Source organism: Atractosteus spatula, chromosome 28, assembly GCF_055471065.1.
Source record: "Atractosteus spatula isolate fAtrSpa1 chromosome 28, fAtrSpa1.hap1, whole genome shotgun sequence".
NCBI classification, from domain to species: Eukaryota; Metazoa; Chordata; class Actinopteri; order Semionotiformes; family Lepisosteidae; genus Atractosteus; species Atractosteus spatula.
In genome coordinates, this window is record NC_142733.1 from 6,129,891 (window position 1) to 6,150,103 (window position 20,213).

The window sequence follows — 20,213 nt, forward strand, 5'->3', positions numbered from 1 at the left end:
GATATGCACTGACACCCGGATCCATGAACACTGGGACAGAGCGCAGTGCAGCAGACTGAGTAACCGACTCTACTGCTCCTTCCAGACCCACACGCACGCGCACACTTACGTACCAACAGGGAGTCTGAGTCCGTTCTTTCACCAGTTTCACTATCCGCCAACCCGTCCAGTCTCCAGCCCTCCTCCTCTTCCTCCTCCTTCATCTCCTTCTCCGTGCAACAGCATCTTCGCCCCCCCACGCCGGGACCCCCTTCCTCAGCCCCAGCCCCTCGGCGCGCGGTCGGGCGCCATGTCGTTCCTGCTGAAGACGATGGTGGGGAGCCCGATGAAGAACCTGAGTGGAGGAGGAGGAGGAGGGGGGGAGGAGGAGAAGAAGGCGGAGGGAGACGGGAAGGAGACGGCCGAGTCCAAGGGGATGACCCGGGAGGAGTTCGAGGAGTACCAGAGGCAGCTGGTGGAGGAGAAGTGAGTCTCTTGGCGTTTCTACTCTTCTCGGTCTGTGCAAACCTGAGCTGCAGCCCTGGGAGAATCGGGGTGTGTGTGTGTGATTCTCCTGGAATCGGGAGGTGATCAGACACTTTGACTCGACCAAAACACACGTTTCCAAAAATCAGACCTCTTCCCCCTTGCTTGATTTCAATCTGTTTTTGATAGTTTGATAGCGAAATTGCAATTGCCCTGTTTTTTGCATCACGCATTTAAAGCATTCTCCAAAATGCTTTTTTTTATGATGCTATCTTCTTTCCATTTTTTTCCGAAGCTGGGAATAATACAGTGCAAACTAAATTTGGGGGGGTTAGAGTAGGGTGATTATTAGACCTCAAAACCTTCATGTTCTTCAAGCCAGGAGGTGAGTAGAAAAGGGGTCTGCAGTGTGTTTTTTGTTGGTTTTCATTCTGTTCAGGAATGTGAGAAGCAGAAAATGTTTGATCTGAGCCATGTCTTTCACAAAAAATGAACTTTTCCTTTTTTGTTTGAAAAATGGAAGTTTAATGGATCCTGGAACAGAAGTCATAGATTTTGGAAACAAATTGCAGATGAAATGTGCTGTTCTTACTGGTTTAGAATCTAACATGAAGCAAGGATACATGGCAGACTGATTCGCTGTGCTAGCACGATTAATAAGCTTCTCATTTCACATCACATTTCTTAGACAGAACTATTAAAAAGGCAAATTCTAACAACTGATTTTAGTAAAAACACTAGAAACACGTTAATAGTCCTTCTTCACATAGATACATGCTGTACTATCTGCAGTTTCTATTTTTCATAGAGTTTTGTACGGAAATAATTTAAATAGTAATATTAATATTTTATTTAGCTGCAGGAATATAAATCAGCAAGCTGGAGTAAATATCTTAATACTGAATCTACACACCCATAACCCTGTAATTCAGTCAGAAATTTAGAACTCTTTAGAAACTTAAAGCCCTGCAGCATGTACAGCAACAAGATATACCAGGAAGGAAGTAACTTGAGAATTACCCAAATCCTGCTGGTTTTTGCTTTTCCTGTTTCTAATGCATTGCTTATGTAGCATTCAGTGCCATCTGCTGGCCACCTGCTGCAAAAGCAAATTTAACAGTCCCGAGTCATTGCGAAAAAAAGAATTGGTGTTGTTAACTCACAGTTTTAGTGCTTAGTGCTGAGAGAATTCTGCCCTTTTCCATGCAAACTGGGAGTTTGTCATCTTGGGAGTTTGTGATCTTTGCTTCTTGCATGAGAATCAGAAAAAAAGAAACAGCACGTTGTCTCACCGATGTTTTATCACTCACTGTGTAGGTATTAATAAAGAACCTATTCTTATCACATAACATCATGTGTTCTGTTCAGAGTCCGGACTGCTGAGCAATAGACCTCTGGTGCTTTGTCTGTTGCTTAGCAGTGCTGGGGTCCTGGGTTCAATTCTAGACACAGGGTGCTGTCTGCATGGAGTTTGTATGTTCTCCCCGTGTTTGTGGGGGTTTCCTCCAGGTGCTCCAGTATCCTCCCATAATCCAGAAACATGCTGGTAGGACAATTGGCCCTGGGGTGAGTGTGTGTTTGTCTCCACTGGCCCTGCGATGGACTGATGGCCCATCCAAGATGAACCCTGCCTTGCACCCACTGCTTGCTGGGATAGGTTCTGGTCTCCCAGCTCCTCCTGAACCTGAATTGGATTAAGCATTTAGAAAACAGATGGATGGATGGGTATTTTGTCCGATTCTATTGATTCGGCGTTGCTTTTGCCCTGCGGCATGTTTTGTCGCACAGCTGTTTGATAACGGTTCTTTAAAGCATTCCAAAAAGTCGAGGAGACCCTCATAGATGTGAAAATACCAGTGGCGCTGCTTAAAACAATGCTTTTGAGTATTTTTCTGCAGGACGTTTCAACAGCTGCCAGTAGCGGTCTGCAGGAGTAGTGGTGCTGTGTATGGGAGACGTCAAGTGTTCAAAATTTCCGTTCTGTGTCCTCAGTTTTCCTGTGTCCCTTCTGTAGCCCCACCATCTCTGAATCGTGAGACGAGTAGGATGAATGTCAGGGGGAGGCAGGCTTACTGTGGAAGTCAGAGGTTTATTTCACCACAGCCCAAATTAGCCTGCTTTACGGGATTAGTGTCTGGGGTGGCTGCTGGATCAGAGAGTGCTGATCCAGAAAGTCTCTTACTCTAAAACTCACCTCTGCACCAGGGTCACTGGTAGTGTTTTTGATGTATTTACTCTTTTGTTAATTAGGACCCGTGCCACGGTTAAAGAGTGAAACCAACCAAAGCTCCTTCCAGTTAGTGATTGGCATCGCTTGCACGCTGGGCATAATCCGGCAGGAATTAGCCATGGGAAATAACGTGCCACCTCCACTGCGAACATACAGATGATCTCAGTCAAGGTCGTTTGAGAGCTTTCTTTGGAAAATTCTGATCTCAGGGTATTTGATTATTTGGACTTGAATTTCTGAATGTTATTTTTGACCCAATTATCTCCAAGTCTAGCGGGCAGTGTAGAGCTGTAGGTAAGTCTCTGCATTCATTAAAGGTGGGCTGTGGGTTCGAGTCCCCACTATGGATGCTGCTGCTGCAGCTAGAGGGAGGTGCTTAACCCCAGTGGCTCCTGTCCACCCAGCTGTAGGAATGGGGACCAGTGTTTGCTGGGGTAGGGGTCTGTGACGAACTGGGCCACTGGGCCCAATGGATCACATTCTTCAGCTTCAATTACAAATAATTGTGTGTTTTCTTTTGATCTAATTAAGCTCTTCCAGGGCAGAAGTTGATATTGTAGGCACCCTTTTTAGCAAAAAAATGTAACATACATTCTGCACTCCTGAAGGCAAAGTCTTTCCATGGTGTGTGCAGGTTGTCATGGGAGACAAATGGTGACACAGCCTGGATTCTATCCCTGCAGGATTGAGAGAGACAAGCAGTTTGCCCAGAAGAAGGCAGAGAGAGCCAGCCTCAGAATGCACATGAGAGGGAAGTACAGGCTGCCTCAGGTAAGAGCCTCACCAGCCTGCTGCCTAGTGACTGTCCAGAAATGTGCATTGGTGCTGTGTCTGGGAGACGTCAAGTGTTCAAAATGTCAATTTTATGTCCTCAGTTTTCCTGTGTTCCTTCTGTAGCCTCACCATCTTTTTTGATTGGGCTGTTCTGCCCATCTAGCGCATTTGTGAATTAGTTACTCATTGATCCAAGGATCCCATCCCGTCCGTAGCCTCAATAACATGGTCATGTTCCATACTCCCACAACGCTTGGTGTAAAGATGTTCCTCGTCCAGTTGTTTCTTGAAAGAAGCCAGGGTATCAGCATCACCATCATGGCTGGATGACTTGTTCCATACTCCCACAGCCCTCAACGTCCACAACCTTTCTTTCTTTCTCCATCTCCCTACCTTCTCTTTCTCTTTCCGCTGTCTCGTTAAGTGCTTGCCCCGTGTCTCTCTTGGCGACTGTGCTGTCCTCCTGCCTGTTCGTCCGGTACATGGGCCCCTCCGCACCTCCCTGCTCAGACTCTCTCCCTGTCACCCCCAGAGCGAGAAGGACGACGCTCAGGTCCAGATAGTTGGGGGGGACGTGGATCTCCCCGAGGACCTGGCCAAGATGGTGGAGCAGGATGAAGAGGAAGAGGAGGCCAGCGACTCGCTGCTGGGCAAGATCCAGAACATGGAGCTGGACTTTGACGTCATCAAAACCAAAGCCCAGGCCACGATGACGGAGATGAAGCAGGTGGCCGAGGAGAAGTGTGCTGTCATGTGATCACAGGGTGCCCCCACCCCTTCGACCCCCCCCACCCCCCCTTCCCTAACTCTCCCCCCACGCAGCAGCAGGAATATTCCCAGCCTCCTGCTGGGCAGGCTCCATCTCAGCCTTTCCCTGTGCTGATGTTGCTCGTGTTTCACAAGGCTCCATGGGACATCGTGGGGATTTCCATCTCTTATTCAGAAACGGTCCGGAGAAGAGGGGTTTAAATATTGGCAGGCACCATTTACAGCAGGAGATGTAACATACTGTAACGAACGGCCGACACACAGGTGGTACGAGCCGGTTGCAGTGCGCCCCCTACTCCCCTGCGCCTAACAGCTCAGCCGGCAATACCCTTGTAGAGCAACGCCGGAGACCTGGGTTCGATCCTGAGGCGAGGGACGAACTGCAGGGGCAGAAACTCCCAAGAACCCGAACACATTCTGCACTCCTGAATGCAAAGGCTTTCAATGGTGCGTGCAGGTTGTCATGTCAGCCAAACGGTGTTCCCTGTTCAATGCTTAAAAACCCCAGTTACCACAGCTCTTTTTCCAGTCACTCCTGCACACCCGAGCACCCTCCTTGATTCACTGCCTCCCGCGTTCTGAGTTCAAGGCGCAGTGAATAAACCGACAGGACTGTTCATTTGTAAGTCCTTGTTGCTTTCTCAGCTTTTGGCAGATGTGGCTCACCTCCGTGAGGACGTTTTTTGCTTGAATGCAGACAGCAGACCCTGTCAGTCCTGAGAATGAGGAAGAAAACCTTGAGGACAAAGAACCTGGTTTTACTGGTGTTCATGCCAGGGCAGGGGGGCACCAGGAGGCTTCCCAGAATGCAAAGTGGAGGTCATCTGACAGGAAGAATATTTTTAAAAGATAGATATAGCGATTGCATTTTTATGACGCCTCTTGCATGGTACCATTTGTCAGGGCCTTTGTGCTCTAACCAGGCATTTAGCACCTTTTATACGTCTGAAACACATTTATCTGTTGCTTTACTGTAAAAGATGTTTTAAATGGGAAATATCTGTTATTGTGAACGATGAAAAAAATATTCATGGCCTTTTTTTAGTTTTATGAAGCCTTAGGCTTTGAGCATTTTGTTAACCTGTATTTTACTGGTCAGAAATAATTCAGATGGTGTCTTTTCATCTTTTTTTGAGGGAATGATCTTTTTGTTTCATTAGAATTATTTTTCTACTTATTGGAAGGAGTAAAGTCATCAGTGCTTACTTGGGGGAGAGTAGATTAGGTTGTGCATGATGAGAATCAACAGCTGTATAAACACTGAGACATCTCTGTAAATTATAAAGTTATAAATATATATATTTTTGTTGAAACTGGTGTTTTTGAACAGAGAGAGAAAATGGACTATTGAAAAGTCTTACCTCGTTATTCTGTTTATTAATGCAGAACGATTCCATTTCTCACACAAGGGATGTAGTCTTGCCGAGACCTTCAGTGGGAGATTAACTGAATCTACTTTGAAACGTGTGTGGATAGATAGCATACACCAAATACAATGTGAAATGATTAGTCATCCATCTGTTTTCTAACCGATTCATCCAATTCAGGGTCACAGGGGAGCCGGAGCCTATCCTGGAAAGCAACAGTCTCAGGACACCCACAATACCCCATGGCAATGCTGGGAGAACATGCAAACTCCTCACAGATCCCACCCCAGTTCCAGAACTGAGCGCATGGTCAGAGCTGTGAAGCTGCAATGCTAGCCACTGTGCCAACGTGGCACCTGCAGTTAGTCATTCTCCACAAAATTCTAATATTATGGGTTGGTGTTATTCACTGCAAATGGATATCTCGTATTCATAAATCTCTTTTTCATGTGGTGCACCGCGGCTGGGTGTGGATGAATTGTACACACATTCATACAGTAAAATGCTGGTTCGTGTTCTTGTGTATTTTCAATTGGATATGTGCTTCATGATAAGACCTTGATTCATCTGACTGCATAAATGGTGAATCAAAATAATCAATTTTTGACAGTACCTTGTTTTGCATGAGACTTTATTCTACTTTAGTGTAGCGGTACACCACCACTGTCAGCAGGGGGCAGCAGAAGAAGCCAGTGACCTCACACAGACTTGACAAGAACACTGTGGTTGATGTTGGATAAAGCTTTTACCACCCCAGTCCTGAATCCTCCCAGCACTTGGTATAGGCTTTTTTTTTTGTCTGGACAGACTTGGTGAAGGAGTTTAGTGGGAGAAACTCATTTGCTAGTTACTTTCTCTATCTTTTTCACTCTTGTAATTGCATAATCAAACTTTCTTGTACAAGGTACAGCTAATCCTTATAGCCAGTGCAACAAACTGCAAGCTTGCTTGTTATTGTACTGGCACAAGGACATTAACTTGAATAAATAATATCGTAGACTGCAGACGTGGCTTTAAAATGCAGTGCTAAAATAGCAATAAAAGCCCAGGGGACAAATACATAACTTTTAGGGAGGATGATATCCCACATTGCATCTGTGCAGTGCGTACACAAACAGAGACTCGGCTCAGTGCTTTGCAGAGTGGGTAGCAAACCCCCAAAAAAACAAACCAAGTTCAAAAGGCAAGCTCTCTTCCTTCTTCCACTGAGAGCCTCATCGTGTAAGGATTCCCTGACCTAGAGACGTGCCTGGCGGAGCATACGGCACCTCCTGCTCCCACTGAGGCTGTTTCTGAGCTGGGAGAGAGATTAAAGCAGGGCCTCCTGGAATTATGATTTCGTTTCTTGCGTGTTTTCTTCTGATTTCCCACTCAGTAATCCCCCCCCCCCTCAGGACCGCAGTAATCCAGCGACATAAGGAGAGGGCAGAAGGAAGCGATCAGACAATGAAGACGAAAATGAAACACATACAGTCTGTTGCCATGCCCCCCCCACACTCCATGATTACTTGCTCAGGGAAGATTTCTGATGGCTGAACCTTCTGGATCTCCTGGGTCTGGGTTGGGGGTGAGTGTGGCCCCTGTGACCTGTGTGAACCCCTAACCCGGGCTGTTTGTAACCATCCAGCCGAAACTACAGCAGGTCATGTGTGAAAAGTAAGTCAGACTGATGGGGTTTTCGATGCTACAAGGCTGACAAAAAATTAAATTCCATTCAGAACAATGCATAACTCAAAGGCACATTGTTTTTATTTCAGTAATGCTATAAATAAATTGCCTACAATAGTTATGGCACTTTCTGTTATTATATTCTGACTTTGTTTTCAATTTCAATAGTGAATAGATCCAATGTAACGACAGGTGTACAATGGCCTAGAGAGCCCAGAACTGTGGCCATGCTGGGCTAATTGCTTGTAATGTGAGCTCTGTTAACAGTGCACAGAAACATACCGACCCTGAGTTTGTGTGTCTTTAAAATACGGGATTTCTGGATACTATGATGTAAAATCACACCATAAACATGCTTGTTGGATAATATTACATTCCAATGGGTCTGCCCATCCCTGAAAAAAGGAATAGATTATACAAAAATATAAGAATAATTATATTCGCTACAGAAAAAAAAACTCCTTAACACCTCAATCTGTAAATCCTGATATTTTCCCTGTCAACGTCAGAAGTGGTTTTTCATTTTGCAAATAATGCAACGTGACTCCTTATGATGTGAGACAGAAAGGTGTCTGTCATGGGAAAGCACAGGAAAAGCATGACAGTTGACATCAGGGGATGGCTCACAGCACTGCACACAGCTTTTAGACCCGAAGTGGACTGGCTGATGCTTTTCTCCAGCTCCTAAACCATTGATTCAGTAAAACAGGGTTCCCAGTGCAGGTCTTGGGGTACCCACAAACCTGCTGGCTGCTGGCCTCCTGCTTCCACCCGAACACTTAATTAAATAATTAAACCCTTTATAGATCTCAAAATAGGTTTAATTTGAACTCTTTATTCATTTGCAGTTTCTAAACATGTAGGAGGCAGCATTTTAACTTCCTTCCCATTTTAACTTAAGTAACATAAAATCTCAAACCTTTTTAGTAAATAAATAGAACTTGCTCAAGTCCTAACTGAGTAATTTTGCTGGTTCAGTTAAGGATTATTTTTAGTAAAGAGCTCAGCTGTAATGAAAACCAGCACGCATGGGGGTTCCCAAGAAGCAGAGCTGGGAACCCCTCATTGAAAGACAGTCATGTACGTCCACTGGGTTGTACATGAGAGTGGGCACCTCTGTCTTCATGAGTCTTTTTCTCTCATCAGGCCCAAGACTGTGAGGAAGGTGTTCCCCTGTCCTGTCATAGAATATTTGGTGAGAAAATCAGACATTACTTAAGAACAAGACACTGACACACAGGGGCATCAGAGGACAGGAAGAGAGGCAGGAGATGGAAGGGGAGGTCAGGGGTGGGGGCGGGGTTAATCTGCAGGAAATGCGGCTCAGAGGAAGTGAGGAAGCGGGAAGAGGTGGGGGAGGTGAGAGGGGAGGGTGTTTGATTGACAGTCGTGGCGACTAATCAGGCGGATTAAGTGCCAAAGTACGTCAGCGTTTCCTAGGGATTCATCTTCCCTAATGAAGTTAAGAGTATCGGATTAAGTGATAAGGAAAGAGACTTTTTCCAATTACTCTCTGGCCCAAGCAAGCAAGGAAAGAAGGCAATCAGGGGGAACCTTCAGAATGATTTGTAGCCCAGTAACATTGTACTTGTAAATGCAAAATCTCATTTGGCATTTGTGCTGAGGGTGCCATGTGCCAGATGAGAAGCTACAACACATTCGAACACATACAACATACAACAGGAAACCCCCCTCCTCTCGTTCGGAACCTCTCTCATTGTCTCAAGGTATTCACTGCTGTGAGGAATCCAGACCCAGGAACACTTGTAAGCGCTACTCACTTATTTATTTGATTAAGTGCATTTGTAATTCTCCCGGAGTTGCCTAATTGAATTTGCAGGATGACAAGATTACAATAAGAATCTGTTTTATCTCCCACCCTGATCGAGGTGACAAAGTAACCAGCACCAGCCATTAAAAGTAAGAAGCAGAAGGTAAGAAAGTAAGAATTAGAAAGTAAAAAGACAGACAGGAGCCCAGCATTGATACTCATTCTACAAAAATGGAATGACATTGTCAACCACAGATACACAATACTTAGAGCTATGTTTCCTATTATTGAGAAATATTGATAAATTCTGCTGTGCTCCTGGGATTGTATTGGGATAGTTTTGTGAAACACATCGTCACATTGTGCAGCAGGTGCAGACTTTACAGATCTTTTGTTATTTTTTGTTTAGAAGAATCTTTAAAAGGCCTTTCAGTCCCAGCATATTACTATATGTCCTGCACTTATATTTGTTCTCATTTTATTTTACATTTAGTTACTTAATAATGTTTATGATAGAGCCAGGAAGTGCAGAACCCAGTCATTATGATTCGGAGACTGGTGAAATAGATCAATGCAATTCCACAGAATGTCTTCCATAATGGAGCCCAACCACTAAACAGACCAGCGCTCTCTCACTGAGCTACTGAGCACACTGCAGTCCAGCACACCGACACTGAGCTACTGAACACACTGCAGCCCAGCACACCGACACTGAGCTACTGAGCACACTGCAGCCCAGCACACCGACACTGAGCTACTGAGCACACTGCAGCCCAGCACACCGACACTAAGCTACTGAACACACTGCAGCCCAGCACACCGACACTGAGCTACTGAGCACACTGCAGCCCAGCACACCGACACTGAGCTACTGAGCACACTGCAGCCCAGCACACCGACACTGAGCTACTGAACACACTGCAGCCCAGCACACTGACACTGAGCTACTGAGCACACTGCAGCCCAGCAGACTGACACTGAGCTACCAAACACATCGCAGCACAGCATACCGACACTGAGCTACTGAACACACTTCAACCCCAATCTCTCACATTGTTCCACTGAGCACACTGCAGCCCAGCACACTAAGCACTGAGCATAAAAACACTGGCCCATTAAAAGCATTTCCAGTATCGCCAGAACTGTCAGACATGTCTTGTATTTGACGAATGGCTGTTTGACACATCCTGAACTGGGGTCAGAGGTAGCATGTGATTAACGGGCTGCTTGGAAAGATGACTTCACTTCACACACCACATTGATAAAAGCTGCTGGGGGAGTGCAATGATGAAGAGAAAAACAATGCCTATGTATTAAATAGTACAATGGTGCCTATTTCTACAATATCAAAACAAAGGGAAAAATAACATTAACTAAGAGGCCAGACCTTATGATTAAGAGTTCCTTATGATCATTAAAACAAACCGTTTAATTATCCTGCTTAATACCCCAAACATCATTAACATGTTTCGGGCAGGGTGTGGGGGCTGGGGGGGGGTTATGAGGTCCTTGCTGCTTCTTAATCTCCCCGCTGTTCACTTATTACAGCAGCTGTGAGGAACGGCTCTCCTGCGCGCTCCGCAATGGGTCACGGTGCATCGCTGAGCTCACTGTCAGTCTTCTCCTTTCCTCCTTTAGAAATTAAAAGGGTGAATCAGCTAAAATTTGTGGCAAGTTCCCAAGATCCTCTCGGAATTCACTAATCTGCTCAGCTATTTAAGCCATTCTGCAGTTCGCCCGGCCAAACTGCATATTATTCCAATTGCTACTACTGTTACACTTTTACAGGGATTAGCTTGTTTTGTTCCTGAATTAGGAGGTATTATTTGGTAATGGTAATACAGACAGTAAGATGGGGATTTAACGCAGTGGCAGTCAAATAATGAATGTTTGATTTCTTTTCATTGCACTCTGTAACATCCATTGTCAATTAAGCAATTGATGAACTGATAATGAATGGAATGGCTAGTTATACCATAGAGCAATAGTAGATTGGAAGCCCCTCTGCTGTTGGGTCAGTTGCTTGGGAGTGCTGGAGTGGGAGGGGCTGTGGGGCTGGATGGGGCGTGGCCTTGTGCTTGTGGGCGTGGTTAACTTGGGGGTAAGGGCTGTCTGGGGAGAGTGCAAGGAGTTCCGATGGGAGACCTGGAGACTCTTCTGGCCCACTCACCAAGAACGATGAGTTTAGGCAAAGCAAGAGGGTGAGATGGTAAAACAGCAGTGAACATCCATGATAAGCAAACTAACAAAGTGTCCTTATCTAGGAGTGAGGCAGGGCCCCACCCCCACTTCTTCCTCCCTCTGCTTCTCTCCCTCCAACCCCCTCTTCTCAGTAAGCTGACACAGCGCCTTCAAACGTTAGCCTCTTTGTCCCTAATAGGATCAGAGGGGCTTAAGTTGTCATCTGATAAATCTAAGCAGCTTGATAGCTACGCTGCACCTACTTAACCAATTTGCTCTCAATTAGGATAATGAGGAAACAAGCAAAGAAGTACAGCCTTAATATATTAACGTGATGAAATGATTATAAACCCCAACCAGCTTGTTTGCTTGCTGAAGGCAAAATCAATTTGCCATCAGCTTGTGCTCCCGAAAGGCAATTATATTCCTTCATTAAGTGGCTGCTTGAGTTAAGGAGGTTAGGGTTATGATTTGCTGAATGTTTACATGCAGAGCTGTCTAACTCTGGTTCACTCTCTTTCTGAGTCTGCTGTTCCTACCCTGACACTGTGGGCCTGTTGCAAGGTCTTTCCACAGGGATTAAACGTCCTGAAGTACTTTCTAAAAGTTTCCTCCTGCATACTAATACACACTAGTGCTTAAGCTCAGCAGAGGTAGCTAATTCCAGGAAAGCCATGTTCTGGAGACAATTAGCCCCCAGTGCTAGACCTGGAGGGTTGCTGTGCCTGTAGGTTTTCAGTCCAATTGCACCCTTAACGACCCAAGTCAGCTCATCATTGCTTTAAATGGTCAGGTTTAACAGCATCTCCCAGGACTCTGACTGACTGACCCTGCTAGACCAGAATCAGTGATGCCTGCTGTAGATACACAATTAGCATCATTATTATTTCACCTCAGTCCAAATATTGCTTCTGCAATATTTAATTCAATTCAATGTATTTTTATATAGCGCCTTTCACAACAAGGTTGCCCCAAGGCGCTCAAGCTGTTGTTTGGAGCATTTTTATGTAGATTTGAATGTAAATCTACATAATGATAAAATTGTAATTACCTGTTCTTTTCAACAAATTCACAAACTTGGACGTACGGTTTCCGTTCTCTGTGTTTTATCACAGGAAGGCTGATTTGGGGAACTGCAGTTCCAGTGGCGGCCAGGAGAGTCCTCTCTGTCTGGAGTTTTATAAATACCTTTCCTGTCAGCAGAGTCTGACGAAACCGTGTTTGGGGAAAAGTCCTGGTAAGTCACCTTCTGCCTCTGAGAAATCCCACTCGGATCCACACCCCGAGACATTTGGGATTTGAAGCACCCTGTTCAAAATATCTCTGGTGGTAATTAGTAATTAAGTGGTAATTACATTTTTGTGAGACTGGATACTGTAGGTACTGCCTAGTGACTTAATGATGCCTGGTTAGAGGAGTCACTTCACTAAGACAATTACCAATTAACAATCACAATTAAACAAGCCATGTCCATAGCATCCCCAAGAGTGGAAGGAGACCTGTGGTCTCAGCATCACTGTAAGGGCTGTAGTTTGAGAAGACTCTTTTCTATTAAGAAAGCCCCGAATTCAAATTGCATACATTGCATTTTTGTAATAAAGAGGTTAAAGGGATTTTAAAGGCTGCTCACTGTTCATCAATCGACAAGAAATTATTTACCCACGCCTTAGACAATCCCCCATCTGGCCTTTTTGTATTGGAAAATACAAACGGGGTGGAGTAGTGATTAACATTGCTGCCTCACAGCACTGGGGCCCTGAGTTCAATTCTGGAGCTGGGGTACCATCTGTGTGGAGTTTGCATGTTCTCCCCATATTCACTAGGGTTCCCACTCACAGTCCAAAGACATGCTGGCAGGTTAATTGGTTTCTGGCAAAACTGACCCTGATGTGAGTGTGTGTGTGTGCCCTGTGATGGACTACAGTGATGCCCATGCTGTATCCCGCCTCTTGCCCGTTGCTTGCTGAGAGAGGCTCTGGCTCAACCATGGCCCTGAATTGGATAAAGGGGTTAGAAAATGGATCGATGGCCAGAATACTTTAACGTACATTTTAATAAATCTACACTTCAGATAACTAGCCCTTTATGGACGGCCATGCATATTCACAGTGTGCAGCTCTTAAAATCCCTTGACCTTCTTTCTCCTGATGAACTCCATTGACTCATCTGATGTGAAATTCATAGAAAATATGGTCCTGTTTAGGAGGGAGAGCTGCCAGCTCACACTGCTCCATCCTTCAGCCTCTGGAATCGGCCACACGAATTAGCTCTTGGGCGGACAGACTCGAGCCTGCCTTCTGATTGCTGTGTGGTGGCTGGACCGAAAGTGAGGTCCACTGTCACCTTGGAGGGGGGTGGGCAGGGTCAGGGTCAGCTGGGATGTAACCTCTCCCCTTTCACCCCTGGCCTGGGTTCACTGGTGCATTCAGTGTAGAGGCCACAGCAGGAGCCCAGACGTCAGTGTCAGGTCATATCTTTCCATGGAACAATAAACTGAAACAAAAACACCTGAAAACAGGTTTCCAAATGTGAGGAGGCCATTCAGCCCAGTTGCCTATCTAGCTGTTAGTAGCTTATTGATACCTACAGAAGATTTCATGTTGTATTACGGCTCTAAGGGTTGCCCTCTATAGAGTGGTAACAATTTTATAACAGATCTGACGGGCTGTAAAAAGAGGTTGTTAAATCTCTTCAATGTAGAAAGAAACCAATAGCAAGTTTATTTGGACATTACATTTTGCATTTTGTGTTGCAATACTTGATAATAGATACCAGTAATGATTAGCACTGAAGGTGCTCTTTGTAAATTTCACGTGGAATTAATTTGGGATCATTGTAGGAGGTTATGCGAGTACACCGTTACCTGGAATCGCAGAGGTTTACGTCATTATACTTGCAAAAGTCTGGAAGAGCTTGAACTCCAAACCCACTAAAGACTGGATCCAGCGTTCATGTCACAGACTGTACACTGTACACCCATCCCATGGGAAGACTGATTCACCTACGTGTATATCTCCTCCTCCGTCACAGGGTAAGAGCTGCCCTGCGGGGCACACTCTTCCATGCCTGTGTTATTGACCTTTCCTTTTTTTACGTTTCTCCATTGCGGGGATTCGGGTAGGAGCCGTCAGAGCTTCTTAAACTTATCTTTAGATTTCATTGAGGTCAGAGGAAATCTCCCGAGAACTCCTTAGCCTCTTTAAGGGTAGAGTTGATCTCTGTGACAGTTAGCTCTCTCAGCTCAGCCAAGATTTCAGGGCGTCCCACTGGGCTGTGCAGGCAGAATCTTAAAGGCGCAGCTCTCTGAAGCACGGGGAAAGGAAGAGACGGGGTGGAGATGGAGGACTGCAGGTCCTACTTTTTAAACATCTTGCAAGTCACCAGTCTTGCACATGACTTCCTTCATTGTGTGTAGCAAATTAAATGTCAGTTAACTTTTTCAGGAGAGTACTTTAACCAGTAGTGGTGGCAAGAGTAGGAGCATCACCCAAGTGTTCTGGCTAAATTCCACCCTCCCCTCCCCAGATTCCCCCTTAATTCAGTTCAGCGGGTTGGTTCGATCCCAATGAATGTGATAGAGGCTCAAATGTATTAGAGCTCATGTGGCGTCACTCTCTCCTAACTGAGAGGTATCCTGATTGTAAGGTTGAGGCTGACTTTCAAGAGGAATGAGCCAGGGAGCTGCTGCAAGGGTGTGGAATTGGTCATGGAGGGGTGTGCGACAAATGTACAAAGGGAAGTCCGGGAGGCGAGATTATAAATACGTAGGAGAGGGGAAGTGGAAGAGATTAGCATCTAACCTTCCTCCAGAACTTCTGTTATAACCCGCCTTATAAATTATAACTGTCATTTCTTACTTCTCCACCTCATCTTCTGTGTAGTGAGGGATGTAGTGGGGATGCAACTGCACAATATCTGCTCTTCATGGTATATATGGGATGCAACGCAAAATCCATCCAACCACAAATGCTCAGCCCAGTGCAAGTACTAAGACTACAAGTACTGATAATAAAATACAAAGAATGCTACTTCTACAACTAATAATAATACAATACAAGGAATGCTACTTCTAAGATTACAACTTCTTAGTTAATATATTAAGAACATTTAGTAGTTTATTATAGCATTATTAAACAAAACTTGCATTTAATTGCAGACAATTTTCTTTCAATTTTCAGACTTCCCAGGGGGAATCCGGCTTTGTGGATTTGCAGCTGACATTTTTGAGAACTGGTCCAGACTAGCAGACCATCGCCTACATCGTTTAGTGCCATGTGGGCAGGGGTCGAAGGGTTTCTTTTCTTCTAAGACATTGTGTTTATCTTGGCACCAGCAGGATTTGCCGTCTTCCGTTTTCAAATGTGCATGGAAGAAGGAGGCCCAGCGAACAGCGCAAAGACTGTCTTGTCTGTTGCGTGTGCTGTAATCTGTCACAACCAGGTCCATAATATCTGGTAATTCCATTCTTAAAGTGGCCTTGCAATTTAAAAATATATCAGTGTGTTACAGGAGCACAACATCTGCTGGTTTAACCCTGAGCAAAGGGCACTACACTGCTGATACAATACTGTGGTTTAAATGTATCATGACGCTTTCCATTGTAATGCAGTGGATCATGGGAGTATTTAAAAGTGATGTCATGTACAGGAATTACATGCACACTCGTCAGAGCTCATGTCATTGTTTCCTCCTGGGTTTTGTTTCTGACGGTCTCTTACGAAGCGAGTTGTTAGAGAGGACAGGAGAGGTGTAACACGGGGAAGCTAATCCGTGTAACACCCAAACACAGAACAGCTGACAGGAACATTGACGTTTGTAATGCTTTGTGGTCAGCAGAACATTCTCCCGTTTTTCTTTTTTGGCCTAGACTCGTAAGGAGCAGAAACTGACTCCATTGCGTGTATTTGTACTACATGTAGTTCTTGTCGCATCAACAAAATTAAAACGAGATCAGCTAAATTAATAACTGGATTAAGAACACTCCTTACACTTAAGTGAAGTATTGCTATGCAACATGCAGGTTCAATAGGGTTAATTAGAAATGGTGCGCTTTGTGGCAAGTACTGTGCATTAATGGTAAAACTATGAATTGTGCACAAACTACTGAGGCACATTGCTGCACCTTTTCAATACTGATAAGCAATATCTTATGAGAAGCATTAAAGCTTAAAACTACCTATTGTATGCTAAGCAACAATATGTAGCCTCTACTACAAAGACAGACATAAGGTTCATAATAATTCAGAAGCTGTTATGACTGACATGACTAATCTAAGTAACAATAACCAAATATTTCTCACAGGAATACATTTATTTTTGGGTTGAATACCTGGGTTTTAAGCTTCGTAATAAATAACACGAGAGTGCAGCGAGTCTGTTTTTAAAGCTCAGAAATCAGACTCTGCCCATTAACGACACGCGCGAAAGAACGTTATTTCTCCCGAAAGTTTTTTTTTTAATGTGCTCTTTCATTGGAATAATGAGGGGATTAGCGAAAACTTTCCGCAGAACTCCTTTGTCCTTAAAACAATAGATTTCGTGAAAGAAACTCTTGTCTTGGATTCATTAGTGCGGCCCTCCTCCTGTGGGGGTGAATACGAACTACATTTAGAGCAATTACTTGTCGAGAAAACAACTGTCAGTCATTCTTAAAGGGGAAGGATTGCAATTAATAAACCTCTTTAATCCTTTGGTTTTATTTCCATTCTTCAGCGTACCTCTGTAGTCTGCGCGGCTTAGAAAAGATTCTACAAAGGAGGAAAAAAAAACCTTTCAAGGGGCTTTTTTTAAAAAAAAATCATCATTATTATTTTTGTTTAGTCATTTGTTTGTACAGGACGCCTAGAGAAAACGTGGAACTTGACTCCAGCGCAGCTTCTCAATTGAAAGGGACTTGTACCCCCCTCAATAGCTGTTGTCCCGTGTTTGGGCAAAACAGGTGGACTATTACTGTTCACACGCAGAGACGCGCACACGCAGCCAGACCTTAGGGGAAGGTATGTTATTTTTTTTATTATCATTCGTCCTGATTTGGGAGTTCTTAAAACAAAAGGGAAAAGCTGAAATTCCGAGTTTTTTCCCCTCCCCCCGAATCACTTCGATGTCTACAAAGAAACCTGGTAGTTGAGGGGACAACAGGAAAATCGCTGCTTAGGGTTCAAAAGGTATGCTTTTTTAAAAAAAAAAATAACTCTACGTATGATGGATAACCGAACGTGCATGGTAGGACCTGCTTTGCGTTCTTTCCTAATATTAGGTGATGGTAAATAACAATAATTGTAGCGAGTTAACGGAGTGTCGTCAGTACTTAAAAAAAAATGATTTTCTTCAAATAATTATTATTTTTCCGAACTGAACAAAGGTTTGACCTGCAAGACATTACCAAAAAAAAAAGCTACAAAAGCAATGTGAGGTCATCTGTATAATTATTATTATTACAATAAGTGTGTGTAAGATTGATTTTGACTAGTTCATGATAGCTTTTAGCATTAATACAGTAGCTATTTTCTTCTTCGGATGGAGGCCTAGAAATACTGTCCGTGCGCTTCAACTTTACGGCTCCGGGCACCTGTAACACCGCACATATTTCAGTGATGGAGGCCAAGGCTATCACATGATCTCTACATGTTTAACAGCATGTGCTACACTGACTGTATTTATGCTGAAGGCGTGCAGAGGACTGTCTTCAACAGTAAGAGCTCCAGGTAACTTGACAGACCGAGTTGACTACACAAGGCGCATGATGTTTGTTTTTTAAAACGTGCGCATTGGGATATTTTCTCCCGGATCAATCTAAACTTTTTGACTTACAGTAGTTTTTGTTGTTGTAGTAATAGCAGTGATTGGGTTCTGAAGATATGGTACTGAGGTATTTAATTCAAAATTTAAAGAAGCACTTTTATAAATGATTCGGTTTGGCGAAATAAACGTATCCCTTTTGTATGTCCTGTATTTTTAAATGAAAAACTTTGATTTACAGTAAAAAAAAACACGTGAGGGGTGGTACAGTTTTATTAAAGTATAAGTAAGTACTGTATGTACATCAGGTGACCACAGAGAAATAATGTTACCGTATAATAAATTCTAACATTTACATTTACTGTACTGTATGTATTCGTTCACTTTCTTTCCATTCCTTGTAGCCAATTAGAACAGTGTTTTCTATTTGAAATTTATGTTTTTACAAAAACAATTAACATTCATGAACAGCGTTTATACTCGATTAACAAAATGGTAAACATATTTAACGAAGAATACAGTATGTAGGCTACACGGTGCTACAAGACCTTCAACGTGATTTTGTTGAAGGTGGAAAACAGTGAATTATATACAGTGAAGATACAAAACCTTAGGGTTTGGGTTCGATATCCATATATCAGTATCATTCAATTGAGTGATATTTAGGGTGTTAATGAAACTTAATTTGGAACCTGCGTTTTCGTCTTACTTTAGTGATAGTAGTAACAGCATGCATAGAATCGTCGCTTTACTACAAATACAATATAGTAACATTTAATATATCGTACTGAGTGAAAGGCTCGGAAACCGAGATTACATAACTGTCTCCTGAAAAATGTCTGACGCGTAAATATATTAGATGTCCAAGGACGAATCTGCGGTTTTTAATACTCAACTAAACCCATTTCCAGTTGTCCGAAAAGTTTCAGTTCAAGTCAGGTTATTTACAGAGCGCTGCGTTTCTAATAAAATTCAGGGCGCGTTTGTGCTTTGTTGAGACACGAAAATAATACAAAAAAATGTACAACGATTGCGGATTATTAAAACAAAGCGTGTTTACCACTCCATCATTATATAACGATTTTGCGCTTTTCAGTTTTATCACTTTTAAGCGTTACTTCGCTGAGTGTTTCCGAAAAAATAAAGTCCACCCTTTAGCCAAAAGCCAACATTATCAGCCGTATAGGAAGTAATTCCCGTTTTATTTGACTTCTTTGAAGGCGAATATATAAAAACACGACGGGTGCCGAAAAAAACTCAAATTATTTTAATGGAGATTTTGGAAATTAGCTCCACAAACGGAAATATTATTAGTGATGTCTTTTGTTTTGAGTAGTACATTTGAGAGGAATTCGGCTTTAAAATTCGTTAAAGTTCTCCACGGTTTACTAAAGCTAATTGAATGTTACTAATGCTAAATGTATTTTTGGCAACCATCTGCGTTTATGCGGCAGAAGTATCGGAAGAGTAGTCCAACTGTCTATAATAACAAAGAACATTATCCATCCAGCTTGGCATTTTGTGTTTTGCCCGAAGTCCCCTGGAAACAAGTATTGATATTCGTATAGAATTACTAAATAAAATCACGTTTAAGTCTGCTTTCCTAATGCGTTTAAGCCTGCTTTCCAAATCCTACACAGTAGTAGTCATTTAAAATCTGAAACAATGAACACGCTGAAAATCAGAAAAAAAGAAAAAAACATATTTTCTGCTCCCCGCCCTCAACAGTTATTACCTTCATCGAGAAAAAGTTAAACCGAGATTGAATGAAAACAGAATTTATAATTGAACTGTTCACGAACTACTTACAGCTACAGAATAACCAGTTAATCAAAAAAGGTTTGCATGAGCAAATAATTTAATGTAACTGCAGTACACGGTATTAATTCGGGACAGTATCAGATAGCTTTAGAAGAAAGTCACAGCTAATACTTGCGTCACGGTCTATACATACTTAGGGTCACTCCTAAGAAACTTTTCTGACCTGTTTTCCGGTCGTCACTTGAGTCCTGAAAACAGCGCTCTATCACAGTTGTCAGATTTGCTTATACACGTGTTGGGAGTCCATACGATATTAAGTCGCTCCCATAAATAATTTCCCGATATTTTAAGATTTTCACCCGTCGAGACCTAAGTTGGATGTCTCTTGGAGAGAAGAGATTTGATGTTTATTAATCGAGTGCGCAGGGCAATGTTGTGACACAATAACTCGTGAAAAGTTTTTCCAATAAACTTCATGCAGTCCGGCTCA

General features: G+C 43.4%; 1 protein-coding gene across 1 annotated transcript; it reads left to right on the forward strand.

Annotated features, from left to right (window-relative positions):
* The first annotated feature begins 289 nt into the window (after positions 1–289).
* Positions 290–4,226, forward strand: cplx4c (complexin 4c). Its single transcript, XM_088907751.1, has 3 exons — positions 290–465; positions 3,379–3,466; positions 4,002–4,226. The coding sequence occupies exons 1-3, from the start codon at positions 290–292 to the stop codon at positions 4,224–4,226; spliced, it is 489 nt and encodes a 162-aa protein (XP_088763877.1).
* The last annotated feature ends 15,987 nt before the right edge of the window (positions 4,227–20,213 follow it).